Here is a 17,682-nt window from a genome sequence, read left to right as displayed (position 1 = left end):
ACAAGCGGCTTTTCATCTGTAACAGAAGTTGGAAGATTAGCTGCTATTCCTTTGCTGTTATGACATACTCAGTTTCATAAAATTAATTCCTGCATTGAATACTTATTGTAATGATGCGGTGCTCAGAAGTAAGTTTGTGCTTTCTCTTCCGTTGTCACAATGATGCTCAAAGATAAAATCAGCGGCTTACACTCACCTGACAGATGCCTCGCCTCTGACGGCAACAGGTTCCGACACAAACTTAACACGCCATGCACGACGTAACCAGGACATTAAGGGATTTTGTCAACCGAAATATTTCTAAATAAACCACTTTTAGCTTCAGTTGTCATTGACTATGACGAGGGTAGAGTACCACACTTTTAAAATGTCGGTGTACATTTGGCCCAAAGTCGTTCACATTATGTTATGGATGGCAAATGAACCGCTTGAAACAATTGCTTCCGTCATTTCGAGCATTCTGCGCGCCAATTATGTCCACAAAATGGCGACCTCGGCTTCAGCTCGTCAACTTCGACTTCGTTTATATACTGTATATTGTCCTATTGTCGGAGCGAAACGCCACTATTCGTGCTTCAACGTGACTTAAAACTTTGATACTGACCTTGTAGCATTACTTGTGCGGCGTCTGAGTTACATGGCAACTCCAGTGTTCTCCGTCAGGGTGTTGGAACGCCGACTTCATACCGAATGGCGCCAATGAAAACGATGCTGTTGCAAGACAAACCGTTTACTTCGGCACATTTTCACGGTCGTGGCGGTGTTAACTGTCAGTATTTTCAGCCCCTAAACCGTGGTAAGGGGCGGCCTGACTTCGTCAGAGAAAGAAACACGGTTGCCGGTGTTGTGCCGAGTTTTGCATGCCTGCCGGATTTTGCATCCACCTCGGGAGCGCGCACGCTCAGTTAAAACCGAAAATATGTGACGCTGCGGTGTTTTTTCGCCACAGGACTTCACGATAATGAAGATATTATACTTTGTGTCTCCTTTATCAGTTACTATGAGATACCTAAAGCACACAGTATATGAAAACTTCGATTTATTGGCTTGGTATTTGTTTGGTATGTCAAGCATTTGACGCATGCGTATCCAGGAATACGGTGAGTGGAGCGGGTTAGACATTTACAATGTAATTGTGGCGCTTTGTAACACATTTCTTCCGCCAATAATATATTTCTGCATAACTAATGACAAATATGAAATGTGGAAGTATTTACCTATTCATTTTGTGGCCAGGAGCTGACGTAATTTCTATGAGGCAGTCGATCTCACCCGTTTGACATACTTTGGACTGTAAAATGACAAATAAAAGTGTTGAACTTGGGGGCTCCACTCATTCATTCATTATGTGGCAACACCATGGTTATTTGGTGAATTTGAAATTCCCCATCAGCAAATATGGGTGCATGCATTTTATGGCAGGGCTGATTTTTGACCTGCCGAGATTTGCATCCACCCCTATTTGGACTGAGATAACTTCTACATGTCTATAGTTCACATGATTTACTTTAAAGACATCCATCTCTCATGTGGATGTCATCACTTGAACATAAAAGTTCCCATATAGGAAATATGGGTGCATGCATTTTACGGCAGGGCGGATTTTGACCTGCCGAGATTTGCATGCACCCCCTATTTGGACTAAGATAACTTCTACATGTCTATCATTTGAACAAAAAAGTTCCCCAATTGGAAATATGGGGTGCATGCATTCCACAGCGGGTGGATTTTGACCTGCCGAGATTTGCATCCACCCCTACTTGGACCAGGATAACTGCTACATGTCTATAGTTCACGTGATTTACTTTAAAGACATCCATCTCTCATGTGGATGTCATCATTTGAAAAAAAAAGTTCCCATATTGGAAATATGGGGTGCATGCATTTTACGGCAGGGCAGATTTTGACCTGCCGAGATTTGCATGCACCCCCTATTTGGGCTGAGATAACTTCTACATGTCTATAGTTCACAGGATTTACTTTAAAGACATCCATCTCTCATGTGGACTTCATCTTTGGACCACAAAAGTTCCCATATTGGAAATATGGGGTGCATGCATTTTACGGCAGGTCAGATTTTTGACCTGCCGAGATTTGCATCCACCCCTATTTGGACTGAGATAACTTCTACATGTCTATAGTTCACATGATTTACTTTGAAGACACCCACCTTTCATGTGGACTTCATCATTTGAACAAAAAAGTTCCCATACAGGAAATATGGGGTGCATGCATTTTAGGGCAGGGCGGATTTTGTGCCTGCCGAGATTTGCATGCACCCCCTATTTGGACTAAGATAACTTCTACATGCCTATAGTTCACATGATTTACTTTAAAGACATCCATCTCTCATGTGGACTTCATCTTTGGACCAAAAAAGTTCCAATATAGGAAATATGGGGTGCATGCATTTTACGGCAGGGCGGATTTTGGCCTGCTGAAATTTGCATGCACCCCCTGTTGTGTGCTTGGTAATGATCTACACCATCCATTGTTTAGACATGTAGAAGTTACGCTGGTCCAAATAGGGGTGGATGCAAATCTCGGCAGGCACAAAATCCGCCCTGCCGTAAAATGCATGCACCCCATATTTGCTGTTAGGGAACTTTTTTGGTCCAAAGATGAAGTCCACATGAGAGATGGATGTCTTTAAAGTAAATCATGTGAACTACAGACATGTAGAAGTTATCTTAGTCCAAATAGGGGTGCATGCAAATCTCGGCAGGTCAAAAATCTGCCCTGCCGTAAAATGCATGCACCCCATATTTCCTATATTGGAACTTTTTTGGTCCAAAGATGAAGTCCACATGAGAGATGGATGTCTTTAAAGTAAATCATGTGAACTATAGACATGTAGAAGTTATCTTAGTCCAAATAGGGGGTGCATGCAAATCTCGGCAGGTCAAAATCCACCCGCTGTAGAATGCATGCACCCCATATTTGCTATTGGGGAACTTATTTGTTCAAATAATAGACATGTAGAAGTTATCTTTGTCCAAGTAGGGGGTGCATGCAAATCTCGGCAGGTCAAAATCCGCCCTGCCGTAAAATGCATGCACCCCATATTTCCTATATGGGAACTTTTTTGGTCAAATGATGAAGTCCACATGACAGGTGGGTGTCTTTAAAGTAAGCCATGTGAACTACAGACATGTAGAAATTACGCTGGTCCAAATAGGGGTGGATGCAAATCTCGGCAGGTCAAAATCTGCCCTGCCGTAAAATGCATGCACCCCATATTTCTAATATGGGAACTTTTTTGGTCCAAAGATGAAGTCCACATGACAGGTGGGTGTCTTTAAAGTAAACCATGTGAACTATAGACATGTAGAAGTTATCTTAGTCCAAATAGGGGTGCATGCAAATCTCGGCAGGTCAAAAATCTGCCCTGCCGTAAAATGCATGCACCCCATATTTTCTATATGGGAATTTTTTTGGTCCAAAGATGAAGTCCACATGACAGGTGGGTGTCTTTAAAGTAAATCATGTGAACTATAGACATGTAGAAGTTATCTTAGTCCAACTAGGGGGTGCATGCAAATCTCGGCAGGACAAAAATCTGCCCGGCCATAGAATATTTCCAATATGGAAACTTTTTTTTTCAAATGATGACATCCACATGAGAGGTGGATGTCTTTAAAGTAAATCATGTGAACTATAGATATGTAGAAGTTATACTGGTCCAAGTGGAGGGTGCATGCAAATCTCGGCAGGTCAAAATCCACCCGCTGTACAATGCATGCACCCCATATTTGCTATTGGGGAACTTTTTTGTTCAAATGATAGACATGTAGAACTCATCTTAGTCCAAATAGGGGTGCATGCAAATCTCGGCAGGTCAAAAATCAGCCCTGCCATAAAATGCATGCACCCATATTTGCTGATGGGGAATTTCAAATTCACCAAATAACCATGGTGTTGCCACATAATGAATGAATGAGTGGAGCCCCCAAGTTCAACACTTTTATTTGTCATTTTACAGTCCAAAGTATGTCAAACGGGTGAGATCGACTGCCTCATAGAAATTACGTCAGCTCCTGGCCACAAAATGAATAGGTAAATACTTCCACATTTCATATTTGTCATTAGTTATGCAGAAATATATTATTGGCGGAAGAAATGTGTTACAAAGCGCCACAATTACATTGTAAATGTCTAACCCGCTCCACTCACCGTATTCCTGGATACGCATGCGTCAAATGCTTGACATACCAAACAAATACCAAGCCAATAAATCGAAGTTTTCATATACTGTGTGCTTTAGGTATCTCATAGTAACTGATAAAGGAGACACAAAGTATAATATCTTCATTATCGTGAAGTCCTGTGGCGAAAAAACACCGCAGCGTCACATATTTTCGGTTTTAACTGAGCGTGCGCGCTCCCGAGGTGGATGCAAAATCCGGCAGGCATGCAAAACTCGGCACAACACCGGCTGCTTCCTGTCAACTTTCCTTTTCGACGACCCAGCAACGAGAGAACAGCGCGCGCGTGCGCGCACACGAGATCCCCGCACTTCCTGGTTCACGCTCAACCCGCCCCACATAGCTGGCCAAACATATGCCTGCAACAGCGTTGAAAACTTAAGAAAATGAAGCAATACACGTCATATATTCTCAAGCATTTTCAATAAAGAGTTTCAACTATCACGTGTATTCGTTGTACAAACAGTAGTCGATGAATGTCCAACAGAGGTAAGACTATGGCCTAGCATTTTAGCTTGAACATATAAATCGTCGGTTCTTTTAACACAGCACCGATGTTTCAGTGTTTTTGACATCTCAAACATTAAATAAACACCTACTTACGACATTCCCTCTAGAATACTTCGGCTTGGCTGCCAACAGATTGACACAGCGTAATTGGGATCGTCGGCGCCATGCTCCGGACGGAACCAGGAAGTGCAAACAGGAAGTTTCAGCGCGGATGGGGAAATACTGGGGAAACAGTTAGGCAACAAAAACAATGTATTTGACCTTTTCAGATGGCCAAGATAAGAACTTTATTGATCCTGCACAGGAGTAATTCACATTACATTGGCTATAGCACACAAAGCAGTGCTAACAGATTATATGAAAAACAAAGAGTCGTTGCACTTCTGGCGACACCTAACCATTATCTCTACTCACATACCACCGCCTTGCCACGTAGCCCTCCTATACAAACTCGGATCCTGGCCTGCGACACCTCTATGGAAAGTTTAGTCTAGGGAATACGGAGGCGACACTCCCACTCTGCTGGGACAAACCCACTTTACCGTTACTGTTAAAACACATGCGGCTGTCTGTAGTTTGTCCAAAACGTATAAACATTAAAAAAATAAAAAATAAAGGTCATAACAAAGGAGTCAGTGCCACAGCCATTAACCTCCCTGCATCAGTGGATGGAATGTGTCCTGTGCATGCTTTTGTTCTGCATCTACCTTATCGTGTCCCACACCAAGGGCAATGCACCTTCATACCAATACATGTTCTTTTGCCACCGACATTTGTCTGGTCTTGTAAAAAAAATAAAAATAAAAAAAAAGAATAAAAACTGCCCTGGCCAAAAAAAAAACATTATACATTTATTTTTTTATTAATTACACCCTACCGATTTTAAATGAATCTTGACAGAGTTAAAGTTGAATAAGCACACATGCAGCCCACACAAAGTAACAAAGTACAATAAACCTAAACTTGGTTTGCAGTCACTCTTTTAAGGGTGCTTTCACACTTGCCGTTTGGAACTCCAGTCCAGACAAACACAAATAATAATTACAGCGGGTCAATTTGGCATTTTTGGTTAGTGTTCACACAAATTTTTGTCAGACGACCAAACAATGCTCACTTAAGTGTAATGGTACACCTCCACTGGACAGCATATGTGGCGTCCGATGACCTCACGCACCCAAAACGCGGCTTTCACATCACAAAGAAAAGATATACATCAAACGAGGCTGACGACAGCAAAGTGAAATGGTCGTCACACCTCCGCTGAAAAGATCGACCAAAGTTACACGAATGGGCTGTTTCATTCTCATTTGTTTATGATTTACACTCAGCTTTGTGTTGAGTGTCTCATTTGGGGATATATCCAGTGTTTTGGTGCGTTGCTGCAGTCAGCCTTCCCACTTGCCTCACTCGGGACCAGAATCCACGTGCACACCGACCACGATCATCCATCGGTCCGCTTTGGTCTTGACCAAAATGACAAGTGTGAACACAGTGTTTAGCTTAGTCTTAACTGCTTTATCAGACACCTTGAAAGAAAGCAAAAGTGGAATAACCACACATGCAGCCCAAGGCCGACACCTTCTCTCTTGATAGTCAATCTTCTGTTTAGTGGCTGACCACAATGTGTCTTCAATAAAACTATTTGGCAAAGCAGAAAATGTGTCTTAATTTCAGTGTAATGTCTGCCAGGGTGTATATGATTCAGACAAAAGACAGAAGGACATACGTAAAGTGCAAGACAAAATATTGTAAACGGTGGGTGGAAGAACCAAAGTACAGTAATATTCCAATTTGGAACGGGAAATGGTTACAATTCACAATACTGTACCAACTGTGGACTTTACTGGGGTTTTTTTTTTAAGCTTGTCAATAGACGTTAACGTCAAAATGAGATTTGCCTATTTGGACAGCAGTTAACAGTGAAATGAGCAAAACATGCATGAGCAGAAAGTATATCACGTTGTCTCAACACAAAAAGTTAGTTTCTGATGTGTGGGCACACGTCACATGAACCTAGAGTGTCCGTCCTGTCTTTTAGAAAGTACCTGTGTGATGATGATGATGATGATACTGACATTTTGGACTCCAATCACTTGAGGCAGCTCGGTGTCTGAACGGGGCAGCTCTACTCCCCCCCCCATGCTTTCAGTGTCTGAAAGCATGAGGTGGTGTGTGTCCGCATTCTACTGGAACGCCAACAGGAACATGAGCACTACGTTGATGATGATGAGCAGCATCATGATGAGGAAAACAACCACCTTCTGTGTCTCTGGTGGGAGGTTGCAGCGCAGCATGGTGTTGACCAAACCCATTCTCTGCCTGCTCCACCTCCCTGAGCCGCTGCCCCGAGCCATGGGCTCGGTAGTCTCCTTTCCCTCCGCACCGAGCCTGCACGGCACACCGTGTGCCCAGGTCCTTCTCCTCGTCGATCTCTCCTCCCCCTCAGTTCGAGCAGATGCCTCGTCGTCGTCTCCTGCCACTTTGCCAATGTCGACTGCAGCCCCGGCCTGCTCGTGGAGGCTGTGTGTGAAAATCTTGGTTTTATTTATGGCTTTTGTGGTGTTACATACCAAAGTGTCCGCCCTCCGTGGCTCTTCTCTCGTCTTTCTCTCCTGCACTGCTTTTCCTTGTGTTCCCCTTCACGCTATGGCTCCGGATATCAGCGTCAACCAGGGAGGATATGGCATGTAGATATCTCCTCTTGTTTTCCATCATTTATGTCATCTTGCCTTCTTGTGTGGTATTCCTCGTCCCATCGCTTTGTTGCAATCACAATCAAAAAAAGAAATCAAATAAAAATATGGTGGCGTCGGTTTCTTGCTGTCCCCACCCACCTCTTGTCACCGTTCTCCAGCTAACACGATGCTCTCTGCTCTTGCTAAAGATACCCTGCCTCAGCACTCCGTCGCCTTTTTCCTTTTTTTGCCTTCCTGCCCTTTCTTGTTCAGTGCACTGCTTTGCAGAGCCATCAGCCAATCGGGTTACAGAGTATGTCAGCGTGCACTGGATACCGGCTGAGGCTGAGCCATAGCAACCCTGAACAGGCAAGGAGGTAGTGGGGGTGGGTTGTTAGGCAGAGACACACAGAAATCCAGGCAGAAGAAAAGGAAGCTGAAAAATGAAGTCAAAAGGAAATGACTTGTACGCGTCTGTGTCATTTAACATTTCTATCGCTTTGTCAATGGCATATTTTTAAACTTCAAAATGCACGGTAACCTGACTTCAATTTGTGTTGAAAATAAATCAAATAGGCTTCTATTGTCATTGCACCGTGTGACACGACACAAGTGTAGGGGATGTTCCCCCAACGCAGCAGGTTATTCTAATCCGGTTCAGAGGGCGTCATTGAAAATCGTTCAAGAAACCACATAGTATCTTTGAAATACTAAATGAAAAGTAGAATGTACAGAAAAGGGGGAGATAGGAGTGGATTTTCCAAACCTGACTACCGCTCCCGTCCCGCTCCCGTTCTAAATCAACGACATACTCTTCCCATTCCATTTCCTCTCCTCATTCGTTGTGTAGATTACTTTGTGTTGTGCAGTTGTTTCTGTGCAAGATATGCCAACAGGAACAGTTCATCTGACCTTAATAACAATTTAAAAAAAACATAAACATGTACAAACTAATACACGATCTGTGGTCCCCACGTGTACCCGAGTTTTGTATAGGAAAAAAAAAATCTGCACATGATAAAAACTCAAACTAACTAACCCTAACCCTAACCCTTGTCCATGGCCGACTGCTGTATTGAACCCTCGACAAGCCTTACTTGAACCCAACAAGCCGTATGCAGTGTGTGTGAAGTTAAGAGTGGGTAGTTTCCCCATCCGTCCTGTGAGCTTGATGCCTTGCTTATTTCTCCTTTGCCGTTGAAAATTAACACACCGACTATGTTACCGTGCACTAAAACTGTCAGCTTATCCAAAGAGTTTGGTTTCTCCGGTTTTCACACCTCAATGTGAAGTCCCAGTTTAATGCACACTTTTTTGTGCCATCAAATTGTTTAGTATTGTGGCTAGAGCAAAAACAATCAACATAGTGCTTTCATTTGACATTAATCATCAGCTCAGGTTTTTTCCACTGGGTAAAAGATCCATAATCCAGATAAAGAGCGGGAAAGAAGGTCCTACCGGTTTGCCGCTTCGTGATGAAGACATCCAATTTCTTTTGGGTGCAAAACTCATCTGTAGAAAGCCGCTCTGACCTGTAGAGGCTAGAAAACATACATTCATATTTCACATGTACATTTTCCAAGTTCTGTTGGTAGACCGAGACATTCAATAATTCACATTTCAGTTCAATGTGGCAAAAAAGATAACCACACATCATTTATTAAAAATTCTGAGTCGGAGCAAGAGCAAGGATTAGATTGTGTCAAGATTGGTCCTACACTAGCGATTCGCTAGTGTGGCGTATCCAGGACAGGAGAGGATTCGAGTATAAAAAAAAGACACTTTTGGATGCTGTGACGGTGTGGAGTGAAAACGGGACATTGCTTCAGGACACTGCGGTGTCTTCCAGCGTCGTTTGTCGGTGAAAAGCGGCTATTGCGTCTGTAGCGGTTCTAGCTATGGGCGCATGGGCAATTGCCGCGAGAGGCGGGGAACGCCCTGGTGGCCAAGCAATCACAGGGCGCATATCGACAAACAACCATTCCCACTGGAATTTGGAATGGGGGAGGAAAGCGGAGTAACCAAGGAAAACCCCCAGAGGTGTCCGTGCAGAGAATCGAACCCACGTCTTCCCGATCTCCTGACTGTGTGGCCAACATGACACTCTCCAATGTGCGTACTTTTGCTGTGGACTCAAAACATTTAGCGTGACATCAAAAGACAAAGAAGAGAGCAACATCAACATTACATCATTTATTTACAGGTACTTACATCTCCATTGGATGCCTGGTGGCCAGATCTGGCCCACCGCATTATATTATGGAAATAATGGCCACTTCATCTATCCTGCGATAATTATCAGACATCCCTACTTTTTAGTCCAAATACTACCTCAACAACATCCTAGTTGTAAGGATAAATGACATGAATGAAATTAAATGAATGTCAGGACCCTCATATATACTCAAAAACAGAACTAAGGTCATTCCACGTCTGCAGGAGTAGATAGAGGGCATCTTTAATTTCCATGACAGCGCCGACTCACAAAGCATAATCTCATCTGACACAAATGTATGAGCATTGTGTCAAGTCAATATGGTTTTCCTCCATGAGCAGAGAGAATGTCCTGCCTTTCTGGGGCAGTCGGCATGTCGGGTCTCACACCCTCTCTCCTCCTCTGCAACATGATGTTATGCTGTCAAAACACAATCGCACAATGGTTAGGTTATCAACTTCTCTAAAGTGCCAAGAGCTAATTGCTGTAGTGATTTGGTGCCATATGAATCACGTTAACGTTAAGTTGAAGTTCTGTGTACATTTGGTGATGTACGACAGTTTTGTGTGCCGAGTGCTTCCAGCTCCGTTTGGTGACAACAGTAAAGCACAGACGTGGCTCGTGGATCACAAGTCTCTCTAGTTTTACCGACAGTTTCTAATACGTGGTGTTGGAAGCCAGTAAGGATTCTGGATGGGATCAGCCTGCTGGTGTATTCATGTGATCTATCAGTGCGGTACTATACACTGTAGGTCTGTTGTATTCACTACTGCTACCGCTAGAGTGTCTTGCGGACTGATGCGAGAGCCGAAGACGTGGGAAGCTAGAGTAAAGTAAAGATGTCGCCACTCCACCTCTCGCAGTATGTGTTACTGTCCCTGTACGAGCATATTAGGAACCCAAAGTAGAGCACAACAGGTGGCAAACTATATAGTCACATCAAGCCTCATCCTTAATAATGATGAATTGTGTCATTTTCCTAATTATATTAAGCTTCTTAAGAGCTTAAGAGAGAGAGTGTTTGGTGCCTTGCTCAAAAGGTACAGTATCAAACTCAACTGTCATCATTTTCCTCTCAGACCGTTGGCCCTTAAGACTAACCTGTCCAAACGAAAGCCGCACCCTTGATTTCAGCCAGTAAACTTTAGTGAAGCAAAATTCATACATACCCAATATTTTCTACAATCCTTGTACCTCTGGAAGTAGGCTGTGCACATATTCTTTTCATAGTTGCTGGCATCCAAACACTTTTGAGAGGCATCACTTTCCTGAAAAATACAAAAGAAACTCATCAAATAAGGTTTGAAAGCCTGATTATTTATATTCTTAATAAACACGGGTGTCACGAGACACTCAGGTCAGAAAACACGAGGATGGTCTACTGGCCCCGCCTCTACCCACTGAGATAAATAGACAGTATGACTGAACAAAGAACATCGTGCCATTGTTCTATGGAAGAAACACGCTGAAAGCAATGCACATTGTAGAGACGAGGAAAACGTACACCTCTGCTCCTATACTAAGGTCGTCAAAATGATCCAACCTGCTGTACTTGCAGGTGCGTGCGGTCTACTTGAAAAACCATGGAGCTGAATTTTAACAAGGTACAAAGTGCCGACGAAGCAAGTACACAGAATGAGAGAGCGATCTGTTATAGTGGATTTATTGGTAGGATGTCAGAATTTATCATATCGGCTCCATAATTATCGCCGAAGATGTGCCGTATTAGTCCACGGTCTATGAACACAGCTACTGCTGAATTATGTGGAATGAGCTATTTTTCCATGTTAAATAAATCATTTATTTTCATTTGAATATTATTTGTACAAGGTGGTTATCCTGTTTTATGGCTCTGAGTATTCACAGCAGGTATAGCCGCACCAGATACACCTCACTAGAAAAAAGTTCATTGGAGGTGAAACAAATGTTCGGAATTTCAATATAAAAAAAAAAAAACAAGAAATCACCCAGGTACATTTTTTAACCGGCTGTGGCGAGTGAAAATAAATAGAATAAAAGCTGGACAGCTCACTTCAATGCATGGATTTAGGTCCTGATTTCGAATTTTTCTGGCATTTCTGTCCATTTGGATCCGGGCTGGAAATAGATGGACAAACAACATATTACACATTTGAATTACACTGAACTTTTGGCTATAGAATATTCTCACTTTCATTTGACTATAACCTGAAAAATATAGTCAGGATTTAGGGCGACATGTCATATCGTCCACAATAATACCCGTATCGTTTTCTAACCCTAAGCCTAAAATAGAAAAATAGCATCTGCTGCTGTGAGAGTAAACACTGAGCACAACCAACTTCTTTGGCCATCCGAACAATTGAAAAACAAAGTAGTTGTGAACAATTTCAGGCCATTACAGTAGTTCAACCTCGATGTACTCCACGAGTAAAGGTTACTTTTACTTCCAAACACTTACCGAGTGAAGGGCGAGGAACGACGCTCGGATGAGTCAGTCAGTGAATGACGAGCGGAAACTTGGGACTTCAGTGTCCGACGAAAATGGAAAAGATTCAATTAATCCACAGATTTGAATGTTCGGTGTAAATGACATATATGAAATTCATCGGCAGACTCGAGTGTCAGCGTTAAGCTAATGCTAACAGCTGCCCCTGTATAGCAGGAAAACACGAAGGACGCGGTAACCCATGACTGACAGCGACGTCAGCCAATAGAATCCCGTCATTTGTCTTTACAGACTGACAAGCGAACTCTCCAATGACTTTCGTGACTTAAGTGCAAGTTGCCCTACCGTTTTAAATTGAATGAAGCAGGTTTGAAACATTTGACTACTTGCATAAAAAGTCTGAAAAGTTTCTTATTTTCGTAAACGACTCTGGGTGACTTTGACACACCAGTAGCAACATCTTATTGGAAAATGTGCAAGAAGGTGAAAAATAAATGGGCGTGAATCAGATCATAGTGTGGTTGCATTGCAGCGCACACACAATGGCTGCTCTAAAGATAGGAAAGGAAACAAATTTCAGGCCCGCCGCGTCTAGCGAAAAATATGAGAAAAAAATTATTAAAAATTCTGGAAATAGTTGAAAGTCAAGAAAAACACAACCTAAAGGATGTCGAAGCGTCCGGGGTAAGTTTTATGTCAATTTAGTATACCGGTATTCATTTGTTGAATTAAAATATCGGTGTTATTCAAATAATGAGAAACGGAGGAGCTGGGGAAAAAAGTTTGTGTTAATCACTGCTCAGTTGGACACCGCAAGACAGGTTATCTTATTGGAAAAAGACGCCTAAACGATTTGTGCCCAACGTGATGGGACTGTCACCGTGCGATGATAAAGCATGAACTTTAATGAACATGGAAAAAATGTTGATGCAACTTGATCGCAGCCTGCCCAACTTGCGTGGTGTAAAAGACAGAAGCGATGAGTTAATGACAAAGCAATTAAGTCGTATTTGACCTGCTGTCATTGTAGTTGTCGTTATGGTTTCACTTCACATTTCTTCCAGGTTCAAACATCTGCTGTCCGAGCATCTCATGACGGATGTAACTTTCTATCCTCAATACTGACTCACACTGACAGTTGGCGTAGCAGAAAGCAGCCAAGTGTTGACGTTAGCGAGCTAATAAGGTAGTTGAGAAAACGTCATTGACTGGAGAGTTAATTCCACGTTGTCCATGGCAACAATTGCCACATTCTGCTCCCGTTTTTTACAATACCTTTTTCAGAGGATTGACACACACAATTTGTTCTCAAATTGCATGTTTATTTTATCCCATGATGACGCGTCCTCATGATGTTGCTATTTCTCAGGCTCACAGGTCCTGATAGTGTTGAGGACAAACAACAGGATAAGGCGACAGCGGTCATGTCCGTGTAACTAGTGTGCCTTAGGGTGCCGTGGCGGCTGGAACCCAGGTCCGCATTGAGATGGACTTGGAGAAAGCCAACCTTGCAGCAACCATGGGGAGGCGCATGCAAGGAGAAGAAAAGCCCAAGAAGAAATTCCCTTGCGAAGACTGCCAGAAAGTGTTCAACAGCGTGGAGAAGTTGAAGGTGCACTCGTACACACACACCGGAGAGAGGCCCTACTTCTGCTCCCAGCCTGGATGCACCAAGGCTTTTGTCTCCAAATACAAGCTGCTCCGGTATGTGCAAGCACCTGTAGATGGCAGCGCTACTCTCTAGTTCTCTGATTTGCTCGCTATATTAGCCACAAGCCTTTCTTTGACTGCTGAATTATCATTGCAACTATGATACCATGAAAAACCATATCCTAATCGTGCTCATAGAATGTGTCTTGTTTCCCAAGGCATATGGCAACTCACTCGCCAGAAAAAAGCCACAAGTGTTCATTTTGTGAAAAAATGTTTCACCGCAAGGATCACTTAAAGAATCACCTTCACACCCACGACCCGTTTAAAGAAGCCTTTGCATGTCAGGAGTGTGGTAAGAGCTACAACACCAAGCTGGGCTTCAAGCGCCACCTTGCCCTTCACGCTGCCAATAGGGGAGATCTCACCTGCAAGGTGTGTCTGCAGACATTCCCCAGTACCGGGGTGCTTCTGGAGCACCTCAGAAGCCACGCCGGCAAGTCCTCTGGCGGCACCAAAGAAAAAAAGCATCATTGTGAGCACTGTGAGCGGCAGTTTTACACCCGTAAAGACGTACGGCGCCACATGGTGGTTCACACAGGACGCAAGGACTTCCTTTGTCAATACTGCGCCCAGCGCTTTGGTAGGAAAGACCACCTGACACGGCATGTTAAGAAGAGTCACGCTCAAGAGCTGCTGAGGGTGAAAAGTGAGCCGGCTGATTTGGTGGAGCCTGTGGTCTATGACTTGATGGCTGAGAACATTCAGGCACAACTCCCAGTCATGTTGGCAACAATGCCACATCAGCACATTTACACCACCCCACTCCTGGACTCAGCGCCCCTCCCTAAGCCTGTATTAAGTAAATGCCCGTTAGGCTCCAACATGACCTCATACGCTGTCTCCTCACAGGAACGGGAGCAGAGCCTAAAGGGAGAACTGGACAGCTACCTAATGGAGCTACAAAGCAACACGCCCTCCTCATCCTCAGCATGCCAACATCAACTCCCTGCCTGCAAACTGGAGATGGAGCCTCATGTGGACATGCTGGAAGAATCAAGTCAGGGCAGATCCTTGTCCGGGATTCCCACGTCAACGGCAACATGTGACTCGCTGGCCTCATCCCCGATGGACTTCTCACAGCTGTTCAATTTTCTACCGCTAAATGGACCTTTGTACAACCAGGCAGGGGGCAGTGGGCAACAGCATACTGTGCCCCAAGACAACACACCTCTCCGACTGTCCCCACAATCCTCCAAACCGACCACACTACCCCGCTTCCATCAGGCTTTTCAGTGATCCAGTAAGTCTGAGCTTGACACACGCATACGTACCTACATATATGCTGTACATACATGTATGCATGTACACTTACGTACGTGCGCCACACATACAGTACTGCACCTACATACGTATATGCAATCATACATTTGTGCGTTTACATGCACACATACGTATGTCACATACAGAAATAAGGCATATACAGTACGTACTTACATTGACATGCATACATAAATACTAGGGATGGAAACCTCTGTGATGGACCATTCCAAATGCATCTAGACCGGTTCCACTCGTTCGATGGCCCGTGAACGCACAATCCAACTTTCTCCGATGCTGCACAGATACACTACTACTGTATCTCCCCCTTTTTAATTCACCTCCTATTTGTTCCCAAATGCTGCTACTATGTGGGAATGTATAAAGGCAAGATTTGATGTTACCGAGTGCATTTTTGTTCGGCACACAACCTTACTGAAAAGCAAACACCGGGCTCGTACCGGTGGATTGTGGGTCTGTATTGATTGAATGCTTTTAATTCCATCTTGTTCCTGCTTTATTTTTACACAATACGTATATAAAGATCATGTAGATGGTTACAATGTACATACTATGTTTTGCTGATGTGTTGAAAATTGTTTGGTATGGTTGTTTGGTATTGCATGGTAGGCGACGGTTGCAACGGAGCAATCGTCTTGCAGGCAGCCCAGGCTCTCGTATTGGGAGACTCACTGATAACCAGTTGCTAGTCTTGCCATACCTGGTGCACGTCTTTACCATCAATTCATCCAAGGATTGATTTATGGCTGATTCTTATCCATCCAGGAGGCTCCTCCCTTGTCAAAGCGCACGTCGGGATTTCATGGTCTATCCTTCACAACCCTACGAAATATACACAGTACATGAGTACACACATAAATACAATACATATGTATACACACATGCGTACATACATATTCATGCATTCTACAAACATAAATACAATGCATACATGCTAGGGGTGTAACAATACACAAAATTCACGGTTGGGTTTGATATGTTTTTGATACAAAAAATTCTTTAATTTGAATTTGGTTGAAATTGCCTACATTTTTCCCACCTTAAAAGTACAGTTGTGCTGCGCACATTTACAATAGCAGTAGTACTAGTACTTCAGAGTAATAGTAATTCATGTGAAGAGTACATAATAGCAATTCTCAAAAATAGTAATTGATAGTATAGTACCCATTCATTCATTCATTCATTCATTCATTTTCTATGCCGCCTGTACCCACAAGGGTCCTATCCTAGGCTGGAGCCTATCCCAGCTGCAGTATATCTGATACATCTGTCATATTTAACATCATATGTCATATTTAACGTATATATATATATATATATATATATATATATATATATATATATATATATATATATATATATATATATATATATATTCAACCTTAAATTTTATATTTAACCATAAATATCTGACCTAAGAAATATTTCATAAGTAACATGACACTATCTTTAAACTTATGTTTAATATTTAACCATATATATCTGGCCAAAGAAATAGTTCATCAGTAACATGATGGGATATTTCCATCATTCTAATAATCTATCTATCATTTTAGTAGCAATAATATTAGCTTGACTGTATGAAGCCAGGTATTTATCTTGTGAAATGATTGACATGTTTGCCTTTCTCTCCACCGTTTTCCTCAACGATGGCTTTGGTGAGCAAGCATGAAGAAGACGTGTTCGGCTTTCCAAGACATGAAATGATGTGAAAGATTTCAATGTGTTATCTTTCGAAGCATTCCCACAAGTCTATGATGAAGGTTTGTGGTTTTCCATTAGAGCACGTTTTGTACATGAATGTCTTTTCTCCACAAATGTATACTAGACTAGATGATAACATGCACATTCAGTGTTTCTTTTCCTGTTCAATGGAGTTCATTTTTTTCATTTTAAGAAAGAAGGAATCTTTTGCAAAGGCATGCCCTTGTGTACAGTATGTGTCTTCTGCGTAAATAACATTCATCATTGACTTGCTCTGTTAAATCTGACTGAGAAAATGTTCATGTTGTTTCTTTCTTTCTTTCTCTCAGAGCTCAGGCTCAGTCTTGAAAAAGTCATTTTTCCACTTCATTTTGGATTTCTCAACCAGGAGCTCCACAACCACGATTTCATGGTCATGGGTGGGCAGACATTGGGTTAAAACATTTGGTCGGGGGGATGCATCTAGTATATGTACAGTAGGTGGCGTCAAGCAGAACTTGGTCACATTGCAACAAAACAAAAACACATTGCCAGCAAGTTAAAACAACTGTAATTCTACATTTGGTCAAACTTCAGATTTGTCAGATCAAAACACCATCTCTATCAAAACATTTGATAATAGCATCTCTTTCACTGCTTCCTGGTTGGACACGCTAACCCGAATGGGAACTGTAGTTCTTTGAGCCAACGTAGTTTACGTAATTACGTATTACTCTCAAGTATTGTTGACAAAACGGTCTGAATGTGTGTTGGCAGAAATAATCCAGATATAATCCATCCGCCTCACAAGTAATATCAGTATGATTAGATATTTTTGTCACTCTACGCAATGACACTAACCTGTCACCCAATTGTCAGCAGGTGAGTCCTGTTAGATTGGACCACAGGGTCTGATTGACTGATTGAAGCTGAAGATTGAAGATTGGAAAGCTGTGACTTTGTTGTAGTTCGCAG

General features: G+C 42.7%; 2 protein-coding genes across 4 annotated transcripts; one reads left to right on the top strand and one right to left on the bottom strand.

Moving 5' to 3' along the window:
- Positions 1 to 4,968: 4,968 nt before the first annotated feature.
- On the bottom strand, positions 4,969 to 12,416 carry LOC131109223 (uncharacterized). 2 transcript variants are annotated; one of them, XR_013627878.1, is made up of 6 exons: positions 12,046 to 12,416; positions 11,638 to 11,702; positions 10,775 to 10,873; positions 8,849 to 10,025; positions 7,286 to 7,751; positions 4,969 to 7,222 (listed from the first exon to the last, which is right to left on the bottom strand). XR_013627878.1 is itself a non-coding variant. In XM_078792550.1 (5 exons), the coding sequence occupies exons 3-5, from the start codon at positions 7,067 to 7,069 to the stop codon at positions 6,119 to 6,121; spliced, it is 294 nt and encodes a 97-aa protein (XP_078648676.1). In that variant the 5' UTR covers positions 7,070 to 7,222; positions 7,286 to 7,751; positions 8,849 to 9,923; the 3' UTR covers positions 4,969 to 6,118. The 2 variants fall into 2 exon arrangements, 1 of the variants encoding a protein (XP_078648676.1); XM_078792550.1 differs by lacking the exons at positions 10,775 to 10,873; positions 11,638 to 11,702; positions 12,046 to 12,416 and having other exon boundaries at positions 4,969 to 6,178; positions 6,761 to 6,898; positions 6,974 to 7,222; positions 8,849 to 9,923.
- On the top strand, positions 12,406 to 16,999 carry LOC131109218 (zinc finger protein PLAG1-like). 2 transcript variants are annotated; one of them, XM_058060960.2, is made up of 4 exons: positions 12,406 to 12,717; positions 13,403 to 13,737; positions 13,902 to 14,986; positions 16,692 to 16,999. In XM_058060960.2, exons 2-3 carry the CDS (start codon positions 13,520 to 13,522, stop codon positions 14,980 to 14,982), a joined length of 1,299 nt encoding a protein of 432 aa, XP_057916943.2. In that variant the 5' UTR covers positions 12,406 to 12,717; positions 13,403 to 13,519; the 3' UTR covers positions 14,983 to 14,986; positions 16,692 to 16,999. The 2 variants fall into 2 exon arrangements, with proteins under 2 accessions (XP_057916943.2, XP_057916942.2); XM_058060959.2 differs by lacking the exon at positions 16,692 to 16,999 and having other exon boundaries at positions 12,409 to 12,717; positions 13,902 to 16,344.
- Positions 17,000 to 17,682: the final 683 nt, after the last annotated feature.

The sequence above is a fragment of the Doryrhamphus excisus genome, linkage group LG7 (genome assembly GCF_037039965.1).
Source record: "Doryrhamphus excisus strain RoL-2023G ecotype Guam linkage group LG7, RoL_Dexc_Guam_v1.1, whole genome shotgun sequence".
Lineage (NCBI taxonomy): Eukaryota > Metazoa > Chordata > Actinopteri > Syngnathiformes > Syngnathidae > Doryrhamphus > Doryrhamphus excisus.
This window is presented reverse-complemented; position numbering and strand designations above follow the sequence as displayed.

Bases quoted from the DNA above. Each gene is read 5' to 3' on its own strand.
- LOC131109223 (XM_078792550.1), bottom strand. From the start codon at position 7,069: ATGGCTCGGGGCAGCGGCTCAGGGAGGTGGAGCAGGCAGAGAATGGGT. The intron at 6,899-6,973 runs GTGGTTGTTTTC...GCGTTCCAGTAG, and splicing joins TCCCACCAGAGACACAGAAG to AATGCGGACACACACCACCT. The intron at 6,179-6,760 runs GTACTTTCTAAA...ATTTTGGTCAAG, and splicing joins TCATCATCATCATCACACAG to ACCAAAGCGGACCGATGGAT.
- LOC131109218 (XM_058060960.2), top strand. From the start codon at position 13,520: ATGGACTTGGAGAAAGCCAACCTTGCAGCAACCATGGGGAGGCGCATG. The intron at 13,738-13,901 runs GTATGTGCAAGC...TTGTTTCCCAAG, and splicing joins TCCAAATACAAGCTGCTCCG to GCATATGGCAACTCACTCGC.